Source organism: Sparus aurata, chromosome 2 (genome assembly GCF_900880675.1).
Source record: "Sparus aurata chromosome 2, fSpaAur1.1, whole genome shotgun sequence".
NCBI lineage: Eukaryota > Metazoa > Chordata > Actinopteri > Spariformes > Sparidae > Sparus > Sparus aurata.
In genome coordinates, this window is record NC_044188.1 from 7152732 (window position 1) to 7169691 (window position 16960).

The 16960-nt window shown below is 42.1% G+C and overlaps 1 protein-coding gene across 3 annotated transcripts in view; it reads right to left on the bottom strand.

Annotated features, from left to right (window-relative positions):
* tiam1b (TIAM Rac1 associated GEF 1b) overlaps positions 1-16960 on the bottom strand; it is a 46619-nt gene that overhangs the window by 18604 nt on the left and 11055 nt on the right. For all 3 annotated transcript variants that reach the window (XM_030397699.1, XM_030397715.1, XM_030397707.1), the window contains exons 2-6: positions 4690-4781; positions 3673-4594; positions 2228-2684; positions 1600-1772; positions 1142-1366 (exon numbers count right to left, since the gene is read on the bottom strand). In XM_030397699.1, coding sequence (XP_030253559.1) covers positions 1142-1366; positions 1600-1772; positions 2228-2684; positions 3673-4584 — 1767 coding nt within the window. In that variant the 5' untranslated portion in view covers positions 4585-4594; positions 4690-4781. The remainder of the gene's footprint in view (positions 1-1141; positions 1367-1599; positions 1773-2227; positions 2685-3672; positions 4595-4689; positions 4782-16960) is intronic.

Genomic DNA, 16960 nt, shown 5'->3' on the forward strand with positions numbered 1-16960 from the left:
CTTTGTGATTAATTTAGAGAATGGCAGGGAATCAACTTGCGCCAAATGCACACAGTGTTAAAAAACAATAAGCAATCTGGTTCTGATAGGTGTCTAGCATCAGCAGCCGGATGATACCTCTGAGATCTGTTACTTAATTCCCTCATTCCTCTCCCTACTTCTCTCTCCATCTGCACTTTCTTGCATCAGAACAATAGGGGATACTGATATTGAAAAACCTACACGGATGCGATACCTGTAATTAAGTAAACAATACAGAAGTTAAATGCGTTTTGAAATATTAATGGTAATTGTCACAATGCCGTGTAAAAGTATGAATAAGAAAACACCTCAAGTGCTCTGGTAGTCAAGTAAGGTTAAGTTCACCCTGGAGCTGCTCTTTCTGACAGTTATCTGTTAGAAAGAGCAGCAGCAGGAGGTTGATGCCAAGGGCCCTTGTGATGATGAAATACTGCGTTTTTCTGCTGCTTTATTAAATCAAGACGAAACATGTCTGTGACCTTTTATCAGTGCCTCCTGGCTTGCTCATAAAACTTTTAAATGGATAAATTGGTTGGTTTCCACTTAAACTGCTGTGGAGGAAAATTGTTCAATTGCAAGAGGTACTTTAATTCTGAATTAAATGATAATTAAATATTCTGCCCCATTAGGAGACTCCAATCTTACTTTAATGTCAGCTAGCTGCAGATGTTTATGTCCCATTTAAAAAAAAATCATCTGTGCTGACCATTTTGTTTCTATCTTATATTTTCTTTCAGTATTTTAAATTGAGACTCTGCTAAAGATGTTGACAGACTGTGTTTATTACCCTGTCAATGTTTGGACATTTTCCACTCAGAATAACTTGTTTTTATAAAAAGGTTAAGTGGGTCACAGAAAGAGGAAAAAATAAAATAAAAGGCTGCTTTAACAAGCAACACTAATGTAAAATGCAGTAAAAATTACTGAAAATAAAAATAAGTATTATACTCAGGGAATATCAGGCAGAGAGCAGCTCAGAAAATCACTTCCCCAACTTCCTCAAAGAGTCCATCACATTTCCAGACTCTTCCAGTCAGGATAATACTCCCCAAAATCTCACACAACTGCCTGACAACTCAGAGAGACACAAGCTGCAGTCAGAAAGGAGAATATAACCTACTTGATCCAAGATCGTCTTCCTCTTCTTGGTGTCAGTAACAGCAGACAGCTGCATGTCCCCCATTTTCTTCATCTTCTCGTCCATGTCAATCTTCTGCTCCAGTTTCTTGATTTCGGCGCGAAGCAGGCGCACTGTGTCCTCTCTGTGATGCTGGCGGGCGACGGCAGTGGCACATGCCGAATGGATGGCTGTGATCCAGTTCTCCAGCTCTGTCTGGCTGCAGGTCTGCGTGGGGACGGACAAAGGTCAGAGGTTAAACAACAAACGAGCCACTGACATTCAAAATAAAAAGCCCCTTGCTGTTCCTGTGTTGATTCAGTGATAATTATGAAAGCACATCAGACTTTAAAAGAGCATGAAAGGAAAGAAAACAGAGTACATATAGGTCAAGATAATACATGACTGTGTGACAGTTTGCTCTTATTTACAGACCACATGACATTTAAGCATTCTCTTACCTGAAACAGAAAAGCATCTCCCAGGGAGTTGCTGAGACAGAACACAAAGTCCTTTTTAGGATGCTCTGGAACAGCCTGCACAATGCTGTTCTCTACCCAGATGGCATGCTTGGGAATACTGTTGTTGTCGATCCCTGAACGCCCATCAGTCTCATAGAAGAACAACGTGCAACCTGAAAAAACAAACAAATTTATTTATTACTTATCAGCACAGACACTTGCAGGGCCCAGTCTCCAGGAAAGAATAACAGTGATTCTAAGGATTTTGTTAAAAAGCCAGATTTGTTCAAGCAATTAAACTCTGCTCTCCAGTGGCCAACAATAAGAAGTGCAGCATGGCTGGCTTCTCAGCGAGGAAGGCATCATGATTATAAGAGCACTGTTTTAATTTCAAGCCCTGTCAAGTAGCATAAAATATGATAATGACGTCCGTGTCATGCATGATTTAAAGCAGGGTTTACTGAGTTTTAGTTCAAGTTAGATTTGATTTAAGTATTTCTGCCTAAGATACATTATGTCAGCCAAAACATCAGCATCATCAAAAGCATGCGTGTTGACTGAGCTGTATGGATACAGAGATTATGGACTAAAGTGTAAATGTTGTGGATAGACTGAGGGCATGACAAACCTTTGAGGGAAACCCAGTAACTCTTCCACTTGCGCCTCGTGGCCGACTCCACTTTCTTGTTCTTCTTATGCACGAGGAAGTTCTTGACGGCAAGCCTACCAGCTTTGCGCACCATCCCCTGGGCGACACTTAGCAACGGGTCGGACTGGTAGGCGGAGCTCATAGTGCTCTGCTCGTCACTAAGGGCCGACCCCGCCTCCTCCAAACTCTCTGTCTGGCAGGAGCTCATCTCCAGTTCTTGACGAAAGTTCTCATACACACCCTGCACACACTCACTGGCCCCGCCGCCGCTGCTGCTGCCACTGTCGCTGCCAGCGAACATGCTCCTGCCGGCCGCCGAACACACGGAGAAGGAGGCCGACATGGTCTTGTAGCGTCTTGTCTGGTGCTCTGCCTCTGCAGTCACCCCGTCGATGCCGCTGTCCTCGTACTCGCTGCCCTCCCCAGCTGTGACATCCTGCGTCGTGGCAGAAGCACAAGACAGGTGAGAAGGCATGGCACCCACGTTTTCTTCATCTCCAAGAAGGAAGCCAGTCAACAACTCCTACTCTGACTGATGACAACACAGTCTCTGCAGATACTGGATAGAGCCATTTTTCTAAAGTAAACAGGTTACAACAAACTGTGACTACAGATGCCTAACAAGAGTCCACAGGTTTCCTAATTCTAAGTTTCTGCTCAAAATCAATTACACAGCAAAGCGTTGGCTGTTGTGCGAGTACAGCCTGCCCTCCCGGTGGCACCGCGGGGTCTGCCCTCTCCTACCCACATGGCCAAAGGCTCCTGGGAGATGAAGGGGGTTACACCGAACTCAGTATCTCCATCTGGTCACATGACCCAATCATGCGCTTCAGAGCTCCATTCACTAGGGCTGACGGTGCCCCGCAGTGACAGGGCCACCATACACGTTTTACTGTTACACTCTTCCACAGGCCTCCCCTCATTATAATAACAAAAGACTGAGGCATTTCAAACGGGGAGTGACTTTAAGCTGTGCCCCCCCGCAGCCTCTTCTCCAAGAAAAACAACAGTCTCATCAGGAAACGACACATCGCTTCCCTGGCATAAAGATTCCGTCTTCACTTTATCTGTTTTAGCAGCTTATTATCTGTGAGGTGAATGCAGGAGAGGAAATGCTGAGACACAATGGGGGGGGGGGAGAGAAATGAATGAGGGGAGCTGTCTTTATTGGTGATGCCACCAGACTACATTAAGATTCTGCACAGCCTTTCATACTCTGTCCAAGAAGCAGAAAAGGAACCGTGACACTTCAGGGCACTGACATTTCACTAATGTATGTAAGAGGAGTATCAGACAGACATGAATACACAATTTACATTTTCATGGATGCAGGAAAATGATTTTTCCCCATTCTAAATTAGATTATGTGAGACACATTAGTGGTGTAAAAGATCAGCACAATGTGAAACTGCTCTAAATCTTACCTGTATGGTCTGCGCCCTCCTGCCCTGCATACTGGCACACACGGTAGCTTGGTGAGTGCTCAGGCCCTCCGACAGGCAGTGGGAACGCCGGCAGGGGAGGGTGTATGCACCGTAGGTGTTCCCGTCCTCCTCTGATGGGGAGAGCATCTTATCGTCCCCTCCCTCCCTGATGGCCCTGCTGCCGTCGTGCCACTTAGCATAGCGCCGTTGGACTTGCTGGCGGGCAGGGTTCTTTTGGCTATACAGCTCATCAAGAGAGTTTGTCCTGTCAGCGGAGTCTGTGGGGCTGGACTGCAGGTGGCCTTCGCAGTCAGTAAAGTCCCTCTCATTGGCTGGGTCTATGATTTCCTCTGTGCTGGTCAGGTGCTCTTGGCTGAGGTCAGACAGAGAGAACTCCAGGCTGTCGTCTCGCCACATGTCTGCAGACTTAGACCTCTTCTTCTTGAAGCTGACGGTCTCCTTGGAGCCGTCCTGACTTTTCTTGAGGTACGTTACCTCACCTGTGTACACATCCTCGTCCTGCACCTCCTCTGCCGTCGGGCCAGGTAGGGTTATGTGCATCGCATTCATGTGCACAGAGGGACTGGCCAAGTCAATGTGAAAGGATACTGGCCGCAGGTTCATGGCCACACGGTCCACCCAAATGGGGCTTCCAAAGTCTGGGAGTATATTGGTCTCATTGAAGGGCTCCAGGCCATTGTCAGCCAGTGATTGTGGGATACTGGGGGTGCTACTTGAGCGGGTGCTCGTCTCAGAGTTTCTGTGCTCTATTTTCCCTGACGAGGCATGTCGAGAGCGTCTGGACTGCTTGTTGGAGATGCGAAGAGACCGAGACATGTGCTTACGTGACAAATAACCATGTTCATTACCGTAGAGGGCATGGTCCCCGTTCTGGCTCTCGACATTTCCCATGACTCGGAGGCTGAACAGAAGAAAACATACAGCTTCAGTAAATCAGTAGAGGAACATAATGTATCAGACATAAAATGACAGAATTCTGTCTGAAGGGTAGCTTACCTGCAGGATCTTAATTATTTTTTAGCCATTTTGTTTGTCCCTGGATCTTCAGACAGTTTGGTCCTTCAGCTGCTGGCACAATCCACAAAGCTCTGAAAACAGACATCCAGATGAGAAATCACATTAATTGTGTGTCATGTGGTTTTTTGTGTGGCCTTGGTGAGTTTTTGAGAAACCTGCATACATTTGCAAAGCATAATCCATGTGACAACTTTATCCAGACCGCTCGAATAATAATATAGAACAAAGATACAAAGATGGTCGGTTAAATCTAGGACGGTTTGAGCATTTATCAACTGGAACGAAGACGAGGATTTTTAAAACTATTGCCCTTATACTGAGGAAAAAAGATCACTGCATGATCACTTGCCCATGCATGTATGATCTAGCACATCATATGCCTCTCATTCCAATAGGCAATTTGTAAATTGCTGGTGACATGGATGGGGCCCATAAAAACACAAAAATAAGTCAGAACACCGGAGCCATGTTGACTCAATCCTGGCTTATGTTGTTGCTTCTTCATCATTCACTTTAAAAAAAAGAAAAGAAAAAAAAAAAGCCAATTTTGGTAAAGTCAGTGAGATAAACACCACTCTCCTTCTGAGAAAGGAAGGAAGGAACAAGGAACAGATCCACTCAGTTCCTTTCAACCTGTACAGGGCTTGTGTGAAGTGGAGGGGACATAATGGCAATATGAGCACTGCGACAGCCTGAATGAACGCGAGTTATTCCGAGCTGAAGTGAACCATCTATGTACTGCGTTGTTGTCTGTTCTCAAGCGCTACCTCCCGAATTAGAGAGTGCTGGGAGCAAATGCACATTGTGACTCCCGTCTACCTGCCTTTAGGCCGGACAGCCTGCTCCGAAAAAGGTCCCATTCCACGCATGGGACCGTCAACAGATGGGACGGAAGATTAACTACCCACGATGCGGCTGTCGTTTCCCCTGATGTACATTCCCCTCCTTTTAGGACAGACCCTTTGAGGGGGGTGCAGTGTTTTCGTGTGTAGCAGATGAGTGGGAGACCAACCCTCTGCTGCTGCATGCACTCGGGCTGTGAAGGGGGACGTTACGTAAACTGGATCTGACCCCGTTTTTCTACCTTATGTTTTCCCCCTTTTCCCCCCTCTCTATTCCTCTCACTCATCACCCTACACTGGTACTGCAGTGCACAATGTTTGGAAGTCCATTAATGTTCCCTTCAATTAACCCTTCAAGATACTGCCCATTTAATCTCTACCTCTTTGGTAGAGGAAAAGAACAGAAGACAAAAGGAACAGAATGATGATGACACTGCACTCATAACAGGAAGCGAGTTTTACTGGAGGGACACAAGAATGCTTTTAAAATGCGAGAGAAGTGACACCAAGGCCTACTCTAGGCTTGTTTGTACCCTTTTCCACACAGTACTCTTTATTTTCCATGTGTGTACGGTGAAAGTTTAATGGCTCTGCAGATGTCATCCTTGGAGAGAAATAAAAAATAACCAGTGTGTTTTAACCCTTATTGCTGCTCTGTGAGGCCTACAGGGCTTCATAAAGCTGTAAACGCAATAAAATACAGCCCTGCAACAATCTCTTCGACAGGTCTCACAGTCAGTATTTATGGATATTTATAGAGGTTTAATATGCTGATGGGCTGGATTTGCTAATGTTCTCTGTGGTTTCAATGTTAATATGATGTGAAATTGGCCAGAAATTAATTACGCCGTTTCAAGCTGGGATGAGAGGCTTAAAGAGCAGACGCAGTGGTTTCCTCAGTCAGTACAGTTAAAGCAACCCACTGTGCGATGCCCTTGGAATTCACGTGACAACCGAATTTCTTCGGGACGAATATAACAGCTGATCATCAGAAATGCCAAAAACATCTAAATATTTAATAAATGAAAATAGCTGAATCATACTGCAGCAATATTAGTGATCTAACACCTCCCATTAGTGTGACTGTACATTCTGTGCCCTTTTTCTGGTGGGTAGCCACGATTAGATTAAAAGGGCTGTGAGGCTCATCCTCAACAAAAACACCCAACTTTCCATAAAATACTTTTAGCAGGACTCAAAGACTCTATACAGCTGACATTTTACAAGGTAAATGTATTCTCATTATTTAAACAAGGGTTTAAAAAAAAAAACAAGAATAAATTTACCATATAAATGTAAACTGTACAAAGTCAGATTTTGCTCAAACTCACAAGAGAGCGAAATGAAATTTGTTGTCCAATATGGGGACTCAACCACTGTCAAATCAGCACATTCATGGAGACGATAGATGTAAATCTTAACAGTACAAACAGCCCCCTGTTCAATCTGCCACAACATCATTGTTAGAGCTTACAAAAAAGAGAGAACTCTCCTTGTAGTAAAATCATTTTTGCAGTACGATCTACAATGAATCAGCACACTACATTTGCCTCTTTCGAAGAGATAAAAGAACACCGATTCTGTCTGAACATTGTGATTTCCACCAAAAAAGGTTTCAAGATTTAAGAACACGGATTTATAGGACGCTGACTCAGATACGCTCTTTACATGAAAATGTAAAAATGGATAAGCGTGCATGTTCCAAATTTAAAAATTTAGGGATGTACCGTTTTATTGCATTGGATTACCAGAATATCTGAACACAAGGTTAAAATTGCCTCAATTCCCCGATACTGTATTCTCTAAAGCTGCAAAGCTGCTGGTGCACAAAATCCATCATCAGCTCTTTATTAATACATGAGGAAGAAATGCCAGAGTTGGATGAGATGTTGTAGAGCACCAAATCCCCAGGAACAGCCAGCGGGCTCTTCTAGAAATACCCGCAAACACACAAGTTAATGCTTCTGTCTCCATCTTGTATCCCCACAAGGGTCATTCATAGACAACTAAATATATAAATGGAAATCAACAATTAGATGTGAAAATGTTGCTTGTAATTTAGCAATGTGACGGAGTGAAGACCCGAAGTAAACGGGTCATTATCAGCAGGCTGCCTACGAGCACAGGACAGCAGAAGTCCCGGAAGATTCATCTCTTACAAGGTTTTAATGAAATACATAACCATAGGAGATTCCAGCCACCCACAGATCACAAAGAAGAATAGTTTTATTGTGACTCAAGATTAGCAACACAAAGGCTTCGGGGAACAGCACAGAAATTCACCACAACTAACACCGCTTTGGGAAGTTGTAAACAGTCAGCATATGAAAAGCATCAAGCTGCTTCTAAAAGAGCAGCTGATGTGCTTCCAATTCATAAAATCCAGTTCTCCTGTCAGGACAATTTTGTTGTCCCCATCCTGTGTGTGTTACAATATAAAATACTAAATGGCTTAAAATATTTGTGTTATGTTTTCTCTTCTTTCACCATACTTCTCAAAGTGACACTTTTTTTTATCTGAGATTCTGCAGATTTGTTTAAGCCCATCAACTGTAGGCTTATCAAATTATATTAGCCAGACTAATTTTTCTTTTGTTCTCATAAAGTTACAAACAGGAGCAGGTATCAAGTTAATTTGGATTTATTGTAAGAAAGTCACAAAGAGCAAAATCAATTTCCAAAAAAGGTTGGACGATGTGTAAAACATAAATACAACAGAATCTGATCGTTTGCCAATCCTTTATGGTATTTAGGCAATTAGAAACAGTACAAACAAAATATATTTAAATGTTTTACGTCATCAACTTAATTGATTTTTGTAATTATGATAATTTGATGCCAGCAGCATGTTCAAACAGGATGCAACAGGGGCAACAAAACTGGGAAATGCTCCAAAAAAAAACCCTGTTTGGGACATTTCACAGGTAAACAGGTTCATTGATAACAGGTACGAGTATCATGATTGGGTATTAAAGGGGCATCCTTTAAAGGCTCAGTCATTCACAAGCAAGGATGGGGTGAAGTTCAGTACTTTGTTAAACACGACTGTAAAGGATATTGCCACATGGGCACGGGAACACGTCGTAAAGCTGTTGTGGGTAAACGCAGCTAATTAGAAAATGATTGCGTTCTGGGTGTTTTTACAATTTACAGAATGTCGTAACTTTTTGGGAATCTGGGTTGTACTATCTATATTTAAATATCTGCATGACAGTATTGGATCATAAACGTCTGATTAATGCCAAAGCCACTCCATTTCACAACAGTGTTGATGGTGTGTGAAACTGTGTTAGGAAAGTCGTGATCATATTTCCATTCCATGTGCTGTGGGAATTTGTCATCTCGGAAATATGTGACAAGTAGATTTAAGGTCCTTTTGTTATTCAAGAGCACTTAAAAGCCTTGCTTATATTTGACAAATACTCCAGCCTGTTTGAACAGGAACAGGAAAATACTGTCTTAACCCCCACCTGTTCTTTGTCTCCTTTAGATCCCCAAGGACAAAAATGTCAAGTTGCTTGCATCTTTTGAGAAAAACGATGAGAATTCTTGACCCACGGCCAGAACATGACATATGGACTTTAAAATCATGACAGGGGCCTTATGACAGTGTGAAACACCTGGTCACACATTCCTATATTCATGAGCTCCATGTAGAAACAGAAACACAATACAGCGATACACCAGACAGATCAGAAGATAACAAATGACCTGGCTGCATGACCAGCCGAAATACTGCGACAGATGATCCCAACACGCATTTAGGCGCGATCTGACTTTGATTCTATGTGTCGCTCTGACTCTTCCAAACACATTCCTGCCATTTACATTCAACTGCACTGCTGAAAGGCAAGAATGCACTGAGCTGACTAGTTACAAGCTCCAACACAAAACCCTGTAATCTGAACACTCCCGCCTCTAGAGATAATAACACAGGTAGTTGTGTGGAGGGGGTTTACCGCTGAAAGACTGCTCTCAAGACAGCTCACATATTCCCGCTGATATGAAGTCGTATGCTTCTGTGGAATGGAAGTACCACGCAGCAACCTCCTGTTCTCATGACTCATATTCTGCTCAACTGTATTTAAGATTCTATTTGGCCAGAGGGAAATTTAGCATCAACAAAAGCTGGCATCCTCTTTCTAATGTCTCACATCAGTGAGAAACATCCGCACCAGAGTAGTACGTATTTGTCATATTGAACAAAATAACTACTTCCTCCGGGCTTCATTTAATAGCTCAGCTGAGAAACTATAGGCCAACATCATGTCACCAAAGAGTATTATTCTAACTTGGATCTGTAGCCCTAGAAACTCTGATCGCAGACAGACAGAAAAAAGGGGGCTTTCAGTGATAATGAAAGCCACAAACTGGTCTTGGAATAGCTTTGTGCCAAGTATGAACCATGAAGTGACGGGCTAGCCAGCATTTGTCTCATCTTGCCAAGATTTATGCAGCTTTACTCACTATTTATCTGTAGAAACTACAACAACTGGACAAACTGAACAGGTAAAGTAATATTGATTCAAGCAAGTCTACTGCCAGTGCTAACGCTGGCCATTTTCAGCTGGCTTTAACAATTACACTGACATAGAAGCAGGTGATGTAACATTACACAACGTATTTGAGCAGCAACAACAAAGACAGACACTTCCATTAGCTGCAGAATGGATTTCATGTTTTTTTGTTGTTGTTTTTTTTATGGTGGCCAATGCTGCTGCTGTGAGTAGCCCGTGTGACCCCGTCTTGAGAGGCTCAGGTGGTCGTATGTTGAGGGACATTGTTAACGCAGGAGAATGCCAGCACATATCAAGCAGAATAATGGCTGCTGACAGTACAGCTGGTGAGAGACCTGTCAAGACAGCAGGAACCGCTGGTGAAGGTAATGTAGATGCTGTAGGCATGCTTTTGAATTTTGAGTCAGGAGCCAAATTGTGACGCAAACTGATCCTTTTGTCTTACGTGTTGCACACGGAGCTAACCAGGACATCTATTTCTGTGACAGCTAATGTGGTGGAAGAGTTTAGTGAGTTAGTACCCCAGTTTACATTAGTCGAGACTGACATGGGTATTTATTTGAGGTAGTCGGCTATGACAGGGATACAGAGTCAGGAGTCTGGTGTAGAGAAATTTGCTCCATTTGCTCTCACGGTTTTTTGCTATATTGTGGCTACAATTACGTTAGTTAAAAACAACTTTTTGCATGTTCAAGAGGGTTTACTTAATATGGGTCTATGTGACTGCAACTGCGAAAGATGCATATGAAATCCCACAAAAGTGCAATTTTAAATTTTAGTGAGTTCAATACTTTGCAATAAATCTGCATGCACTGATTTTGGAGCCTGTTGCTGAACAGCAGCTGGTGTTGTTTAGCCTGGTGGCACCTTTGTCCCTGCCAGTGTTTTCTCTAGGGCACCACTGTTTGCAGAGGTCACTGCTTCTGCGGGTGTTTAAGCTCTATGGGGTGTGTGTTCAGCAGATGCTGCAGGTTTTCATTGGGTCAACAACTCTTTTGTCCACTTTATAGGTTTAAGGATGCTCTATTAGTTTCTATGGCCACTGGAAAATGTATTTAATGAGCTTTAGGTTAAAAACTACACATATTTCATCATATTTTTGCCTACACTGACTGGCAAAATGATAACTAACTTAATATTTTTCCTTTTATTCTAGGATCCTAGTAATTATAAACTGGCTGTGCCAGTAGATGTGTGAAATTAGCGATAAGATAACGTATCATTCTATAAAAGACCCAGATGTAAAGGCTCACTCTATAAAACTGATGCAGTTAAATGAAATGCTGCAAGACAGCCGTTTCCATCTTTTTCCTTTCCCACACTGACACAAAATGACATTGCAAAGATACTGAATACTGAGCCAGAGTTCTTTCATCCTTATCATCAAGCAAGTTGCTTGTCCAGAGGGTCACAGCCGAGGTGTTATCCGACCACATCCTGCTAACTGCTCTTTAGCTCCTCATGGACAGCCTTTGAAGTCCTTAAACAGCTGTTAATTGGAGCTATACTGTACGCGGGCCACAGACCACTGCTAAGACAAAGGGGGGTGGATCGAGGTTGTGGTTGTAGTGATTCCTCTGATAACGCTTTAACGCTTCAATGGGGGAAGGGATCTGTGTTTTTAAATCAGGTATCAAGAGTGAGGGGATTTCTGTTACAACTGTGATCTGTCTGCTACTTAGAAGTATAAGAGCATTTAAAATGAGTCTGTACTTGTTTTTTTTCTAAATTAGACTACTCCATCAAAAGGGGAATGCTCCACCAAGTATTACTTGCTCAGATTAAAAAGGACAACTCAAAACACTGTTTGAGACTTTCAGGTTTAGTCACAAATCCATCCCCATTAGTCTGCCAGAAAGATTAATGTGTCACCCTTGATGATTTGGATTTTGCAGAACAAAGTCATTTTGTGGAATAATTAAAGTTAACTAAACAACCACAGTGAATTAACCTCTCATTTCTTCTGTCATCTTACTTAAGTTTCCCTTCTCTGAATCATAGCCCATGTGTTTATTACACAAGACACTGTGTCAAGAGCATCAGTGATCCATTTTTCTCTCCTTCTGGTAGAAGTTGCTTTTAGATCTGTAAATGATGTCTGAAAAAAAAAACACTCCACAATAATTCAAACTGAATTTGATACGAGCAAAATTGCTGAAAGGAAATCCTTTGAACGTCATTCAAACTTAACTCGCAATGATGGGAAATGTTCTCAAATGTTCCCACTGTGATTGTGACAGCAGTATTACACAAAACTTCAAGATCAGTACTTAACAGTTTGTGATGGAAGTATTCATCTGGGAGGACGTACATAGAAAATGCCTCATGTAATGAAAAAGGCTGCAGTCCCTGTGACAAAATATCACAACCACAATCACCAGAGACTTTCATGAGTTGACCTTCTCATAGCCCGTTACTGTCACTGTCAGTGAAAAGGTCTCCCCTGGCTACACAGTGCATCAACACTAGTCTTCTTTTACATGCTTCACATTCCAGGCTTTTACTATTCGCTCCTGCAGCCCGACTCCAAACACACCCAACAATTTTCCCCACAGAAGGAGCAAATGTGCTTGACAGTTTTACGATTATAGATTTGTGATCAACAGTATCAGTGCTGGGACACGCTGGTTACCAAAACACAGCATTTCTGTCGCAATGGCATATTGATGCAGGCACCAGGGAATATTATCTTCTGAGCAGAGGGGCATAATGATTTATATAAGAAACAGCTGTAAGCTGAAATAAGATATTTGTGAAAACAATTCAGAGTGATACACAATAAAAAACTGGTAATGAATCTTCTGCTACAACTGCCTCATCTTGACTGACTTTCTCACCGTTTTCAGCTCAATGGTGAGGTAGGATCGACTCAGAGTAGAAAAACGCTTGTAAAAGTAAAGTAGATGCAACTTTAAGGACGCCCTCTGGGAAAAACTGGCACTGCAACCATGTAAAAATATAGGCAGTTGAAACTTTGGGCCAATATTTTGCAGTACAGAAACTTCATCTTTAAACTAACTAATTAACTTTAAACTGTATCAGGAGAATTAAAAAAAACCTTTCCTCTCATGTATTGAACCAATCAAAATATTTATTTTCTCTGATGGAAATCCCCTACATCAAATACTAGCTTACACACAATTTTTTTTTTTCATGATGTTATGTCAAAGTTTATGCAGCTCATTCATCCTAAATTGCAGGTTGATGTTTCAATAGCTCATTTCACTTTTACCAATGTTAGATTTAAGGTAAAAAGTTTGTCGATATGTCTCCACAATGTGAGAAATGACAGTCGCTGGATGTCATAGTGATTCTCTATTTTTAATATGAGTGAACTGACCAGTCTTGGTCAGCACACTTCCGATGAGCCCAGCTGGCTTTGTGATCAATGCATTACATAAGTTCAAATCTAATCGGCTGTTCTGCTCACATTCAATAAGCCAAAAACACCACAAAACACCAATGAATAGCTGTTGATGTCTTCGGACCAGAAGCCAGTCCACTGCTGGGTGAGCCATTCACCTACCAATCTCCGTATGGCAACTGACTTGTCTCTGCATGAATGTCCCTCTGCTGGCAGAAGAATAAACACAATGCCAAGGACACAGAGGAGAAGCAATCCTGCATTGGAAATGTGTTTTCTAAATCTGGATCACTCAAGATTTTCTTCCACAGAGGCGATGATTTGCTTTCAGGTCAGTGAGTGGGAATGCCAAGCATGGCTTCAGTTTGAGTGTGTTCCTTTTGTATAGCGTCACAAGTGCAGGCACACAACCCAAACTCCACTCAAAATCCCATTTGGGCTCATGTCAAGGCCCATTTTTGTCTTTTTGATTCCAATATTAATGACCAGGGAACCTTTTAGGTTGCAAACCGACACTGAAGAAAGGGGAGTATAAATAATCCTGGTAGACTAGATGATGAGATGAGACTCCCTCTGTGTGTTTTAAACTCATCCTAAAAGTAATATCTTTTGAACAAAAAACAAAAACTCTCGAAAAACAACACTCTATGGACTTCTTTTGTTTCATCAGTTGCATTTCCCACGTTTACCTGCACTGAGTAGATTTTATCTTAAATCATATCTATGGACAGAGCCTGTGGAGAAGTCATCCATGAACACATCCTCAACCATAAACACCCCTGGAGCTCTCAGCTCCCTACTATGTCGCAATGTGCACTGAGGCAGAGCTGAGGTGGATCCTGATACACATGGCTACACAAAACTGGGAAGAAAATGTGTCCACTTCCTCCAAGCAGTCCTGATCACAGTTCCCAGTACAGGCCTCCTTTAATATCCTGTGGTAAAATGTCACTTAGAAAAAGTCACATTTCTGCTGGAGACCAATATCTTCATTCATTTACTAGAATTTGAAACCAGAGTAGTAAACAGTAAGTCACAAGCAGAGGCGTTTAAGCAGGATGGTGCTTGTATTTAGAAGAGGCACTCCCTACTAATGTGGTGCTGGACCATTCAATTAAGTTAAATGTAACAATTTCAGCTGCAAAACATATCACTGAAGTATGAACCATACAGACATACTCTATTATCATTATGTTTTTGGCCAAACATCTACATACAATAAAGAAAGATATTATAGGGAGTGGTTCTTTCTTAAGTTTTGCAAAGTTAACGTAGTTTTATTTCACCTCAGTCCTTGTTGTGTTTCTGTTTACTGTCAGAGTTCTTGTGAATCCTTCGTGTTCTCAGGTCTCTCTCTGAAGAGAGATCTTAATCTCAATGAGACAGCCTGATTAAACGAAAGATAAAAATTAAAACAAAATGTTATGGCCAGTCAGAAAAAATATCCCATATGATAACTTATTAATGATGTACAGTTTGCTTTCATAGACCAACGACTGTGTAGATGAGAGAGATAATTTTACTGCAGTTGAAGTTACATTTCCCCATACCTCCAGAGCTTAGTCAAACTTGCAAGTCAAGGGCAGCTCAGCAATCTGCAACACATTCCCCTTTTCACATGGTTTATCATAATACATGTCTGTCCCTATTTCTCCACATTTCCTGGCACTCTCTTCTTTTAAAGTAAGGAAAATACCTGTGAAATACACATCAGCTGTTCATGCTCCCTTCTTTGAAAATGTTTTGAAGAATTTCCTGTCAAATAACACACACACACACACACACACACACATTCCAAATATATGGTTTAGACTTACATTAAGCACAGCTTGTGACGGTAAATTAAATGGCAGACCAGATCCATCAGGTGACCAGTGATAAAAATCTTAGTATAACTGTCAGGAACTGAAGCTCACGCAGCTCCACATGTTGGGACTGGACTAATGTGCACTCGAATGCAAACAAACTCGAAGGCGCCTAAAGCAAACCTTTACTTAGAACTTGGGTATGTATATGTAATTTGTAAAGCAAATACAGAGCATTAAGCGCACCGAGTACCACTGGCTTTTGCACGGAGCAAACACAAATGATCCCGTTTTAAAAAGCTACAATATCCTGGGCGGTAGAAATAACAGTTCCACTCATATATCACAGTATTGTGTTTCTATAGCGCTCCACCATGTAGAATAACTGCAGCAAGAGGGTTATGTAGAAGATGCTAAGGGTGAAAACACATGTGACCAAAAGTCAAAACAAACTGCAGTGAAGTGCATTTGGTTGAGTTGCGGGGCAACAAACTGTGACTAGAAAAACCTCATCGTGGGGCTGCATGTGACATCATGCCAAATTCTGCTATGAAGTCTAACTTAGCAAAAGCTAAGTATCTGGACCACCTGATCTCAGATGAACTCCGCAGTAGAACAAAGGTTATATTGTAGATTTACCAGCCAGTACACTGTGCCTTCCAATTAAGTAAAGCTTACGACACAAGACCATGCAAACCAATCAGTGCTTAGATTTATGTCTTTCTTAGGAGAATACTGTTTTCCGACTGAGGCTAGGTAGACTGAGGAAACAGTCAAACCATTGCATTTGATTTTTATATAAAGCTTTAAAAAAGAACTCAGAGTTTGTGTGTTTTTAAGCTTGATTTTCTACAGTCATAACGGGAGCATTGTCAAGATTTACAAGCCTGAAAGCCGCAGCCTGACCTCCTGTCCTGCTAAGCCTCGAACGGTCAATACATTTCCATAACTATGACACCAGATGACCATTTCTCGCCCCTCTCCCCACCGCAGGAGTCACACAACGGGGCTTTCAAAACACAAAGCCCCGATTTTAAATGAACTCACACATCATAGTCCTCCACCCCCCTCCAGGGTGCGATCTGGGAATTCTCCTTGACTTTGACCATCTCTCGCATTTGCAATTCATCATCTCCCTTTCTCAGCATCACAAAACCGCCGCCACCACCACAGCCGCCACTGCTTTGTCATTACAACGACACAGACACAAGCTGTATTGTTTGCATCTGGCAGTGAATGGGGAGCAATACAATGGCCCGCTGCCTGCAGTTGTAGGTAAAGTTGTGCCTTACACAGGAGTGCTACAGGTACAAACATGAGGTGGAAACCCCACCCTAAACACAGGCTGTGAAGACCCCCAGGGTATGGTTACAAGACACACACAAACACACATACACATATAAAATTATAGGAGGAAAGTGTTGAAATGGAAGCACTAATGGAAACTAATGAGAATACTGCATCCAGAATAGATAAATCCTGAAAGTACAAACCCTCAAGGCACAACATGATTCACGAGAGCTTTAGTTACATCTGACAAATTTAACTACACTATGAAATGTACTGGAACCTATGCTAACAGGCCACACATTGGCTCAGTGTGTCATTGGTGGTGTTATTTAGCACCTCTTCTGGAAAGTGGGAGGTTTGAGGCTGGCCAGCCATTTGTCTCCTGTATCTACTAACACAGCCAAATACACAGTGTTGCAAAAAAAAAAAGAA